The 13,307-nt window shown below is 36.1% G+C and overlaps 2 protein-coding genes across 2 annotated transcripts; both read left to right on the forward strand.

The window, feature by feature from the left end:
• Window positions 1-4,975: 4,975 nt before the first annotated feature.
• LOC106313384 lies at window positions 4,976-8,766 on the forward strand. Its single transcript, XM_013751184.1, has 8 exons — window positions 4,976-5,309; window positions 5,605-5,648; window positions 5,748-5,862; window positions 5,968-6,579; window positions 6,657-7,198; window positions 7,292-7,387; window positions 7,448-7,873; window positions 8,226-8,766. Exons 1-8 carry the CDS (start codon window positions 5,129-5,131, stop codon window positions 8,505-8,507), a joined length of 2,298 nt encoding a protein of 765 aa, XP_013606638.1. The 5' UTR covers window positions 4,976-5,128; the 3' UTR covers window positions 8,508-8,766.
• Window positions 8,767-9,992: 1,226 nt separating this feature from the next.
• Window positions 9,993-11,649, forward strand: LOC106343081 (two-pore potassium channel 3). Its single transcript, XM_013782210.1, has 2 exons — window positions 9,993-11,289; window positions 11,378-11,649. Exons 1-2 carry the CDS (start codon window positions 10,157-10,159, stop codon window positions 11,529-11,531), a joined length of 1,287 nt encoding a protein of 428 aa, XP_013637664.1. The 5' UTR covers window positions 9,993-10,156; the 3' UTR covers window positions 11,532-11,649.
• The last annotated feature ends 1,658 nt before the right edge of the window (window positions 11,650-13,307 follow it).

The following is a 13,307-nucleotide window of genomic DNA, read 5'->3' on the forward strand; positions in this document are numbered from 1 at the left end:
ATTAGAATCCTTCACTTGTAGTGAATATTTAGTTATATATGTATTCATGTCAATGTGTCCATGTATGTAGAGCTGGGGAAAATATCTGTAAACTTTGATTTGATTTGTTATCCTTTTCTATTCGAACAAAAAATCTGAATATTTGTAACTCTACGAAGAAAAGCAAATACTAATATGCAATATCCGTAAAAATGAAATAAATCACAAATACTAATATTAAAAAAAACAGATATTCGATCGGATCCGATCCGTTATATGCTTATATGTACATATACTTGATGAATTATATATATATGTTATATAAATAATATATTCTATATAAGTTTTACAATATTTTTATTTACTAAATTTATTAATTTAGGTATTAGTATTCAAAAAAAAATAAATAAGTTTTTTTTTATTTTTGTAATAAAATTTTATTATTTTATATTTTTTTGACAATTTAATATTTTGTATAATTTTTGTTTATTTATTTATTTTTAATTTCTTTATTTATTTTTACGGATCGAAACCGGTTAAAAATCTAATTTTCCAGGACAGTGTATATTTGGATGGCTACGAATCAAATCGGATAATTGATTATTCGGACGAAACAGATTGGATCACGAATACTTCCAAAACCGCGGATATTCGATTCATGTCCACTCTTACATGTATGTGTATGTAAAAAACATATAAAGATGGTTGATAAATATATAAAAAAATACCGTAATTAACATTAAAAGACATTTTTGTTCAAAGAACGTGTATGTGAGTTTTATATTGAAAAAACGTAAAATAGTATATAGTGTGAACGCATTTATGTAGAGTTTGACTGAGAAGTTCTCTGCACGTGACACGTCAACGTACTCGTTCTCAAATCGTTGTGAAGCTGCCACGTAGCAAACGTAATGTGAACACATTAAATGACAGTGCTTCTCCTTTAATATATAAGGGACATACATATATTTATAATTTAAAATATATAGAAACTAGGCTCCGTGTATACTCCGCGTAATCCTTTAATTTTTGGTAACTCATTAGGCCTAAGATTACCGCTCGACTAGCGCCTAAAGTAATTCTAAAAAAAATTCCAATATAAGATGATGTTATTTTAATTTAAAAAAAATTCCAATATAAGATGATGTTATATTAATTTATTTTAAATGTAAGTTAAAAAGATGATGTTATATTAATTTATTTTAAATGTAAGTTAAAAAGCGAAGAGGTAATCAGAAGTCCGGTTATACATGAGTTGATATGGTTGCAAGTGGCAAACATCGTTAGCCCTCATCCATCTCTCAGTCGTTCTGAATACAAAATCAGAATGTGAAGTATATGTTTCACAACTGGAAAACTAGAACCCTGGGTGAATGACTTAATTTATTATAGACTGGACAATAGAAAATCAAGATGCACATATCATTTTACATATGTTTATATGATATCATTTTACATATCCAGGGGCTCTCTTACAAGGAGTACAAGTGATATGAACCTAAAAAAATTAGATAAGTGATATGAGCCTAACATCATTTCTATTCCTTATCCACATCATATGGAGAATATATATGTATATTTCATGCTTCCACAATGATATGCAACTATGCAAATCGTCATCAAATGATCATGCATAACAAAAAAATATGCAATTTCCTTTACTTCGCTTGCCCTTTTACATTCACTCTCTGGCTGAAGGTAGCAGGTGGGCTACTTGGTCATTCAGTTACACCAGACTGGGACGACACAATCACCATACTGCTTGTTTCTAATCAAGTTAGACTTGGTGGCATTCTACTAAAGCTGTTGTTCCAAGGGGTAGTTACTCGATCCGGAAAGAGAGAAATTCTAGAAGACATGGTGGAGTAGGCACTACGGTGGATGTTATTGCTCGCGCCATTGATAGATCAATCTGAAACCGCATTTCATCTCTGCAGTACACTAGAAATCACAAGCTTGAAAGGTTGTTGCGAAAGATGGTTTGTAGTTAGTGCTTGTTGACACAATTATATTTACCTATCATTTTTCAGATTAGCTATTTGCCTTCTCTATAGATAGTTAGATAGACCACAGTTTTACCTTGTAAATGTTCTCCTTATATTTTGATCAATAAAGTTGATATTCCATCCAAAAAAAAAAATGCAATTTCACAAAACTAAAAAAACACTTTTCATTTTATATTTCATTTCGTCAATTGGAGAGTTTTCAATAAATTAAAAAAAAAATTCACAAAAAATCTTTACAAGAGCTTTGACAAACAATTAAAATTTACATAATTGGAAAAGAATTATATCCTACTAGTATTTGCCCGCGCTATTGCGCGGATGGTTAGTTCCCTTTTATATATATTGCAAAATAAAATAAAAATATTTTTAGTAGAAAAATAATAATTACATTTACATATAAGGTCAAAAATAATAATTACATTTACATATATTTTCAACATTTTTATCTTCCTCTATTTAGTCCAATTCTTTATCCGCTTAAACAATTATTTTCTTTTTAAGTGTTATTATCTTCATCTTCAAATCCAATAAAAACATAATGTTTTTTCTTTAAATTCACACGTATCTTACCACTATATAACATGAAAAATTGAAAATGTATGAGGCAAATTGATTAACAAAACTAACCTGTAAAAATGACAAAGTCAACATAACAAAGAAGACTGATAATTTTCATAAAGCCATTATGGATATTGGACAATGTATACAGTAAATTGTAACAACTAACAACTTACAGTTATGATTACCATTGTCGTCGTCTTCACATTTCTCAGTAGTAAGAAAATGACATAGCCTTTCTTTTGGCTTGTAATAAACATAATAAACCAAAAATTCTCACTGAAAAAACTCAAAACATTGTAAGTTTACCATAGTTAACTGAAAGAAAAATATCAAAATTCTCACGTCCACTACCTTCTTTCTTCCTAGGAATAAGCCATTGAAAAAAAAAACAAATTTGTAAATACTCAATCTTTTTGTTGTTTGTCAAAGAAAGGGAAAGTATTATGATCTACCTTAAAATACCTTATATAGCAGTCTTATATACTTATTATTACCTCAATTGTTGTTTGACAATGCTATGATTTTCTATTCTGTTGCTCCATTTAAAAGCTCCCTCCAAAAAGTGAAAGTGATGAAGTACACAGAAACTATGAATAAAAAAAGAGAAAAAAAAAGAAACAAAAAAAAAAAGAATCAAATTAGTTGCCTAGAATTATACAGAAAATAAAACAGTTATATAGATGCAATGATTTTCCTTTCAACGTGGAGGTAGTGATCCGAGAGAATTTAAGGATTTTCTTTTTCAGTTTAAATCGTAAGATTTTCTTTTGTTGGTTAAAGTTTTTATTTTTACTTTTGCCTTTTACATTTGTGTAACTGCTCGAATATTTCCATTATTTCATTTAACTGATTTTTTTTCACAATTTTGCCACGTATCTAGTTCTGATTTGACAGGCGATTTGCCTTTTAGTATATAAAGGATTTCAATAATTTATATGGTTAAAATCAGATATTTTTATTTTTTTTACTTCTAGTGCTTCCAAGTACTTTGTATTTTTCTCATTACCATCTTTTGTTGTGGCTGTTAACTTTCATCCACCCAAAAGTTTTGAAATTTTTATTTGCTTCTTTTTCCCAAACATTGTCAAAATCATCACTCATATATAATTTCCTATGAATATAGAGAAAAACTGAATGGATTAGTAAAAATCTACAATATGTTTATAATAGAATAAAAGTGCTTATTGTTACCTAAGTTTCTGATGTAAATTACTCAATAGTATTCAAGATGCTTACTGAGTTCTCTATTTACATTTTCTTATTTGTTAGCAATGTCTTCTCTAGCTTTTTGTCGATGATTCTTGAAATCCTTTAAGAAGCAAGCATAGTAACAATTTCTTGTCAATTGCTTTCAAATACGTTTTCTGCTTTGGTAGCAAATAGATAAAAAAAAAATTCCAAAGATAAGTCACAAAGAAGATATGAAAATCAATTTATAGATAAAAGAAGTAAAAAAATAATTTGTCACCTTCATTACAGATAAACGGTGAGAAACTGTCGTCCCTGATAATTAAAGGATTTCAAAAATCATTGTGAGAATAAAAAAAAAAGTAACAACAGTCAGAAAAAAATGTTTTTTTTTGTAAAAAGTCACAAAAAAATGTTAGAAGCAAAGGAAAAGTACAGTGGTAATTCAATCATTAAAAAGATTATTTCACAAAAAATACATAGAAAAACTGTGAGAATATAGACAAAAAGGAATATCAATAAAAAGATTGAGAAGTTCTTGACTATTTGATCGTTTAAAAAGTTACACAGCCACCGATGTGAACCTATGAGAACACAAAGAAAAAAGAAGAGCAGTCTGGTGGAGTTTGAGAATTTAGTCGATTGCTATATTTATTTATTTTTTGACATTAGTCGATTGCTATTTATACAGAGAAAAAAACAGTTTGATAATGAAGAAGAAAATTGAAACGTGGGATGAAAATTCCGAAAGAAATGGAATTTAAGTATTGCAAAAAATAGGGAATGAAATAAAAAAATATAATTGAAAGCTTTTTTTGGTTATGCCATGTGTCATCATTTTAGTGGTGAATTGATTTGTGATTTAGTATATAAAAGGATGTCTTTTTTCTTTATAATCTTTTTAATTTGGTGTATTGGCCTTTAGATGTATCTTCTAACTAGGTCCTGATCCAATCTCCCCATTATTCGATCACTAAAGTTAATAAAAAACTCTCAGATTCTTTCTCTCCACGCGTTAGAATCTGAATTGTAAATCTCAATTATAATTTCAATGGAATCTCAGACAACAACTTGTACTTCTAAATATGTAAATTACTTTCATCATTATCCAAAAATTAAACCGAATATGTAAAATTATTAAAAATACCTTTAAAAAGTAAATAACCTACCAAAATATTATTAGTTAATTAACAGTGCTTATCTCCAAATTAACATTTTTTCCATTACATTAGTTTCCCAAAAATTTGAATCTTTGCCATTTTTCCCAAAGAGCAAAAGAAATAAAAGAGAGAGAGAGAGAGAGGCATCATCGAGAATCACTTATCTGTTTCGTAGAATCACAAGCTCGAAGAAGAAGTTTCGATTTCAGATCTGAATCCGTTAGAGAGAGAATAATGGGCAGTCGAGGCGGCGGCGGCGTAAGTAACGCGAAGGCGGGTGGTGTTCCGGCGTCTAGTAGAAAGGTGGTTGAGAGTTTGAAAGAGATCGTGAACTGTTCTGACTTGGAGATCTACGCGATGCTTGTGGATTGCGATATGGATCCTGACGAGACCGTTAGTCGTCTCCTTTCTCAAGGTTTGTTTGTTTGTTTGTTTCTTTCTTTCTTTCTTCAAGCTTTTAGCTTTTTGAGTTTGTTGAGTTAAACTAGAGCTGCCCAAAGTAACTCAAACCTCAAAGGGTTGTCTTTAGGCTTTTGTGTAAGAGAATGTCAGAACTTTTATGTTTTGTTTCTTGAAATAGTAATGTTTTTTTGGGGTTTGGTTGAGTTTTTCATTGTTACCTGTTTCTGGAAAGAACATTAAAAATCTTCTTTTTTTTTCTTCTTCTCCCTTTGATATTCTGAGCTTGAGTTTCTTATAATGCTTTTCAGATACTTTTCACGAGGTGAAGAGCAAACGAGACAAGAAGAAAGAGGTTAGTTATTTGCAGATAGTTTAATGATCTAATAATGTCTTATAGTTTTCAGATGATGAGTTCATTCTTTTTGTCTTATTCTCGCTTGTTTTGTCTCAGACCAAAGATCCAGCAGAGTCCTGGACACGTAGCACACCCAATCGCGGTGCTAGAAGCAGCGGTTATGACGGCTACAACACCTCTCGAGGTGGTGGAAACAGATTTAAATCCAATGGTAATTACAAGTTTGCAATTTTTATTATTGCAAGAACGTCTTCTCTTAATTGTGGTTGATTAATCTGAACAAAATGTCTAAGCTTGTTGCTGAATTTTGGTGCAGAGAGGGCAAGTGTTCAAAGTGTACCTGTAAACAGAAGAGAGAACGGAACACGTAACCATTGGGCTGGCTCTTCTTCAACACCTGGTGTCCTCGGGCGCCAACCTCCACCCAACAGTGATCCTACTAACTCTGAAGTTAAGAAAGCACAACCAGCGGGTTCGAATGAAGCAGTTACTTCATCTTCGCTGCCAACTCCTGCGTATCAATCCGCCTGGGCCAATGCCAACCCCGGGCAGAGAACAATGGCTGATATTGTGAAAATGGGTAGGCCTCTTCATCAGAAGAAGAACGTTGCTGTGCCTCGATCAACAGAGACTCAAGAGAGTGGAAGCAAAGCTCCGTTGAAGGATGAATGGCCTTCTATTGAGAAGCAAGTCGTTTCTTATCCAACATCTTCATCTCTCTTGAAACCAGCTGCTGACTCTGAAGTACCTGTTGACCAATTTAGCGAGCCTCAGCATCTGAATGAGACTCCTTTGGATGACGTGCCAGTTGCATCTCCACCTGCTTCAGTATCCAAAAGAAATTTGCTTGATGATGATGCTAGAGACTCCTCGGAATATGAAGACGAAAACAACAAAGTGGAGCCACATGCTTTTGAGGAAAATAGAGGTGAGAGTTCGATTCTCTGTTTTGAGTCTTTCTTCCTCTTTGTCCATGTTCTTGATGTCTGTTTCCACTATGTTCAGGTGAAGATGTGTCTGCATCTGTTGCAACTGGTTTTGAGCAACTAACCATAGAGAACGAAGAAGACCATGAAACATTAATCAAAGAAGACAAACCTCCGGTGATAATCCCCAGTCACCTACAAGTTCATACCTCAGAATGCTCACACCTGATGTTTGGTAGCTTTGGCTTGGGGTTGGGATCTGGCCAAGCTAGTAGTGGCTTGAATGATAACTTGGAGGAAACAAAAGAAACAGAAGATAATTCATCATTCAGACACCCTGAGACTGACTTCTATGGAGAGGAAGAAGAAGAACAACTCAAGAACGCTGCTACTGATGAACAAACATCCTATCAAATCGATTCGACCTCTAGGAACTACCATGCTTCCTCGGATTCTGAAACAGAAGAAGCAGCGCGACATGAACCTCCTCCTCTTCAAGAAGATCATCAGTACAAGTTCTCATCTCCCCCAGATTATGGATTTGAAAACAGCCAACAGTTGAATCCTCCATCAGAGACAAACCCACAGATGCAGAGTCTTGATACCTTCCCCAACGCAATGGTAAATGTCTATCTCCTTAACAAAAATTCATCACACAGTGACAAGTTGCACTCAGAAGATCTAACCATGTTTTTTTTTCTTCATAATGTTCAGCATCAAGGCATTCAAGATGCAAGAGAACCTGATCTTCACTACTCACCTTTCCCAACAAAATATAACTCCTCTTCCCTTAGCGGTTCCATGGCTGAGGTAGTTAAACTCTTCCTTGCTTTCTTGTTAATACCATTGCTTACACGATTTATCTTGCAGGCACTAAGGGCTTCGAGTATTTCTCCACAAAACGCAATGCCCAGTGGTGCAGGAGAACAAGCAGCAGCTCTTGCTCAACACCTGGCCTTAAACCCATACTCTCACCAGCCTGGTATGCCTTTAGGGCATTATGGTAATCTGATGAGCTATCCGTTCATGCCACAGAGTTACAACCCTTACATGCCTTCAGCTTTCCAGCAAGCGTTTCCGTCTGGTAACCATCATCAGTCTATGCTACCCCAATACAAGACTCAAGCAACTGCTCCTCCTGTTCTTCCCCCCTCTGCCTATGGTTTTGGTGGTGGAGGCTCCGCATTGAGTAGCAACTTCCCTTTGAATTCCACAAGCGCTCCAAACTCCTATGAAGATGTCTTGAGCTCGCAGTTTAGGGACAGCAATCACTTGGCATCACCGCTTCAACAGCAGGTAAACCATTAAACTCGTCTCAGTGTTCTAATCTCGTTGATGTGAGCATCTGAATTTATGTGCCATTCGGTTTTCTCGGTTTAGTTGGCTGGAGAGTTTTATTGATTTTGGTTTTAGAATCATTCCGGTTCATTTCTTGATTTGGTTTGGTTCACATGGGTTTGGTTTGGTTTATGCAGAATTAAAACTTGTTTGGTTTTTGTTAAGAGAAATTAGTGAAATTCATGTTTATTTAATCTTTAGACAAATTTATGTTTGGTTTTTGGTTGGAAAATTTTGATTTTTTGTGGCTATCTGTGTGTTGCAACCCTATAAAATGGCAGGGTTCATTTATTATTGTTTTGAAACGCAGAACGAACACTTAGCAGCATGGCATCAAGGACAGCAATCCAACTCACGTGTGGTTCCAGGAAGTGGATATTACAGCCATCAGAATCAACAGCCTCCTGGTTTTCGTCAAGCCCAACAACAACAACAACAACAACAGCATTTTGGAGGACATGGGTATGGGAGTCCTTACCATTCACAAGCTCCAATGTCACTAGATCATCTCCAGCACCAATACCAACAACAACAAAACGCCAGAGATGCTTCTAAACAGACCCACCAACAGTTATGGCCCAACAACTACTGATCAAAAATCAATCAGTCAAATCCTTCTCCATGCCTTTGCTTTCTCTTTCCCCCCCTTGCAGTGGGATGATTCCTAGGTGCGAAAATGGCGGTGTGTGTGTGTTTGTGTGTTCTTATGAGGGGTTTGTTAGAGACCTCCAGTGGCTGGCTTGTTTAGATGCTAACCAACCTTCTTGTATTACTAGAAACTCTGTTTTTCTTACCAATTAACTCTTACAGTCTTGACATCCCTTTTTCTTTTATAAAACTTTTACTTTAAATATCGTTTTGCACAAACCGGTCTTTGTCCGGATTGGTTCGTCTTGGCTCGTCCTGGTTAACTGCAGGTTAATCGTAGCCAAATTTAATCCTAAAACTAATTATGGGTCAAAAGCATGGTGATAGAAAAATGATTACTATATGAAATCCAAAACTAATACCAAACTGTAACCATGTGATAATGCACTAGTTTTGCAATTGGATAAGTTATGTAATAATATGAACTTTTTTAGTTAACGATAAAGCAGCCAGTCATGTGTTTATGTTTGGTAATACAGAGAGCTGTACTTATCTACTCCACGTCATATGAGATTTTGATAAAGCGACACAGCCTCTCAACTCAATGTAACATCCGCTTGCATAGTTGAGGCACTGGCCATTAGAGAAGCGCTCATCCACGCATCGACTCAACATATCACACATATCTGTCTACGCACAGACTCTCAAGTGCTCGCCCGAGCAATTACGAAGAGAAGAAGACCGACAGAGCTCTATGGTATCCTCTCGGACATCGACTCCCTCACTTCCTCTCCCTCTTTTCCTTTCTTCGAATGTAATGTCGTCTTCACGCCTAGATCTTATAATGGGCCGGCGGACCTCCTATCAAAATCTTGTCTTGTTAATTTCATCATGGGCCATAAACACTGTCTGTTCCTGAGTTTTTATTTAATTAAAAAGTATCCAGTTTGTCAAAAAAAAAAAAATCGTTTCTTAACTCCGTGAATCGAGACATCTTCGATTCTTCGCATTAAATAAGAAAAAGACGCCGGGCCGTTTTGTCAAGCAAAGCAGACACTTTTTATTCGCTCGAGGAGTGTTTAATACTAGTATCTCTTTAAACTTTACAACATGACCCTTCCATTAAAAAAATTAAACTTTCTCGCCCAACTCAAGAATCCTATATACATAAATACAAACAAAGATACATATTTTAAATTCACAATACAGCTAATCCTATTACAATAACACGATGTGTTAAAACTCAATTTAGGCTTAACAAAGGGTATTTTTACAAATAGTTAAAAGAAAACCTAATAAAAAAACCATTCGGCATGTGTTTATTTCGTCATCTTAATTTAGTACTGACGAAGATTCCGTATTATCTTGCAATAAAATTGGCTTAATAGTATCGATGTTATTTTATTTTGTGCATATCATATTTAATGTACATATATACATAAAACAATTTTGATTTGTCTGTATAAAAATGTAATAAAGTTTCTGCTTGTACTTCGGTCCGTGTAATAACGTTTTTCCTTTTCTCAGTTTCACAGATCTTTTTCTTAGCTTTGTAACTAAAACAGAAGCCACTTTCCTATAAATTCGTCACTTTCAAATTCAGGAAGCCACCACCGGTTTTACTATTTTCCGGCGAGAAAACGTAAAAAAAAGATGGCAGACGACACAAGTGGCGGTAATAGCAACAACACAGACCCATTACTCCGATACATGATTAGCCCAAGATCGAAAAAACCGCCGCCGATTCTGTTTCCCTTACCGGAAGACGACAGAATCGCTATCCCGATGCCGTTGACACCGTCGGAGTTCAAAGACCGTTTAATCTTCGGACCTTCCTCTCAATACTTAGATTCTCAATCGCCGTCCTCCTCCGCCGCCGCCACCGCCGCCGGAGATACTTTTTCCGACTCCTCAGCGCTACCTCCTCTCCTCCTCCCACCACCACGACCGGACCCATTGTTCCACGGCCACGCGCTCCACAGATCCAAAACCGCGCCGGCGATGTCCGTGATCAACGATCTCCACCTCCCGATTCCTCACCAGAAAGATCTCGCGTCGCCGTCGTCGCGCTCCGTCGTGAGACAAGCGTTTGCTCTTCTCGTTGTCTATCTCTCCTTAGGCGTGCTTATCTACTCGCTGAACCGTGACCACTACGTAGTCGATCAAACCCATCCCGTTGTCGATGGGCTATACTTTTGCATCGTCACGATGTGCACCATCGGTTACGGAGACATCACGCCCAACAGCGACGTCACCAAGCTGTTCTCGATCATGTTCGTGCTCGTTGGGTTCGGTTTTATCGATATTCTGCTTAGTGGGATGGTTTCGTACGTTCTTGATCTTCAAGAGAGCTACATGTTGGACTCTGCTAAGCGGAGAGAGGAGCCGGAGAAGAGGAGGTCGTATATAATCGACGTGAAGAAAGGGAGGATGAGGATTAGGTTGAAAGTGGGTTTAGCGTTAGGTGTTGTGGTTTTGTGCATTGCTCTTGGTGTGGGGATAATGCATTTTATTGAAGACATTGACTGGTTGGATTCGTTTTATCTCTCGGTTATGTCGGTTACTACTGTTGGTTACGGAGACAGGGCTTTTAAGACGTTGCCCGGTAGGCTTTTCGCTGCGGTGTGGCTGCTTGTGTCTACTTTAGCCGTGGCTCGAGCTTTTTTGTATTTGGCTGAGGCGAGAGTTGATAAGAGGAATAGAGAGAGGGCTAAGAAAGTACTTTGTGAGGCAATGTCTGTCTCTCAGTTCTTCGCTGCAGATATCGATAACAATGGCTGTGTGAGGTATTAGGCCTATCCATTTTATATGCTTTGACACACTCCTTGATTGCTAGCTAGCTCTAATGTTAGAGATATGTGTGTGTGTTCGCAGTAGAGCGGAGTATGTGATTTACAAACTGAAGGAGATGGGGAAAATAACAGATAAGGACATAACTCTGATCTCTAAACAGTTTGACAAGCTCGACCGATGCAGCAATGGAAAGATTACTCTTGGAGATCTCTTGGATAGTAGCTGTGGAGATTGATTCCTCTGCAACTTTTTTGTTTGTTTTGTTTTAGCTTTAGTTTACACTTTACAGTAGTGATCAATGCTAATATGTAATATGATAATTGATGAGTCATCCAGTCTCTGGTTTACTTAAACCAAGTTTGGACCGATCTTTAATTTATGGTCGTTGGTCTTGCCTTTCTTGGTTAAGCCAGGATTCGATTCACTCATTAAATGTATATATATATATATATATTGGATGATTAATGGTCTGATACGAACTTTCTCTGTTCGGTCATATGACATATACAAAATAACAAAAATGATATACTTACTACGGGTATATATCACAAAGTTTCAGTATTTGGAATGTTTTAGAAAAAACCTTGAGTTTGCACTCAAGAAACACGCTATAAATCTTATAAATCAATTGATGGATGTCTATAACCGGTCCAATCTATTAGAGTCTCAAACCACAGGAGAGAGAATCGGCCGAGTATGAGAGAGAGTTGGCCAAGAAAGTTTTCATTCTTCTAGTTTTCCTAATATACTTATGTTTATAATTTGTAATCTTTCGAATTCTTGTATTTCCATTTATCTCACTTGTAACTCTTATATAAAGGGAACACTTATTCATTAATAACACACAGAAACTTACAGCTCTAAATCCTAAGTTTCACAACACGTTATCAACACAAAACTATTAAACAACCTGAGCCAAAACCAAAACCCTAAAATCCTAACCCTAAGCCGGCGGCGATCCTAACCCGACGAACCCTAACCCGAAGCGTTCCCTGTTCCGTCTCAGCTCAGCACTCCGACGATCTCAGCCAGCTCGCGTTCCCGAAGGACCAGCTCGCATCCGACGACCTCCGCTCCAGCTCGTAGACGCGCGTTCCCGATAGAAGCCGACGAACGTCCCCGGTAGCAGTTGGCGCGCGTTCTCAGCATCAGTCCAGCTCGTGTTCGTTCCTGTACAGCTCGAGATTCTCTCTTGGTGGTCCGGTTTCTACAATCTACAAAACCTAAAGGTATTTCGAACTCTAAGAATATGAGAATCGAATTTGGATTGATTGTAAAGAATAAAACCCTAAAACCTAATCTCTAAGATAAAGCCATAGGATAATAAATCAAACCCTAGATGAGTAAATCGAAGCTCTATAAGTTTGATCCCAAACCCTAAAATCGAGATTGATCTATTGATCAATTAAAATCGAAACCCTTGAAGGTTTTAAATCTCAAATCAAATTTCTTTGATCTAAGATCAAATTTTCGAAAATCCCTAAACCCTAATTCGAAAAATATTGATTGATTAAAAACTTATTGATTGATTGAAATTGAATTGATCATCCTGAATTTGAAATTGCTTGTTAATCAAATCGAAACCCTAAAACCCTAATTCTGAAAATCGATTTTGATTGTTTGAAATTGAACATTGATTGGTTGATTTGATCACCTAGAACTATTGTTAGGAATGTTTAAACTCGAATCTAATTGTTTGGCTTGTTTAAACCAAAGCCCTAGTGACCTAGTTTAAGATTATTTTAAATCGAAATCTAAAACTACATATTAGGTTAAACTGTTCTAGACTTGATCATACTCGTGGCCGTGTGGCCTTGTTGCATTCATACCATAATAATCTGATCATATTGATTGATTGCAATTGTACTTAGAACTTATTCTAGGAATGGTATTGAATAAAACCAAATAGTCGTGTGGCTTGTTCTGTTTCTTGGCCGAGAGGTTTCTTGTTTTGTTTGCATCTCGTATAAACTGATAGAAACCATGTTAGGATTGCAATTACGTAATAAAC

This window comes from Brassica oleracea, chromosome C1 (assembly GCF_000695525.1).
Source record: "Brassica oleracea var. oleracea cultivar TO1000 chromosome C1, BOL, whole genome shotgun sequence".
In the NCBI taxonomy this organism is placed as follows: domain Eukaryota; kingdom Viridiplantae; phylum Streptophyta; class Magnoliopsida; order Brassicales; family Brassicaceae; genus Brassica; species Brassica oleracea.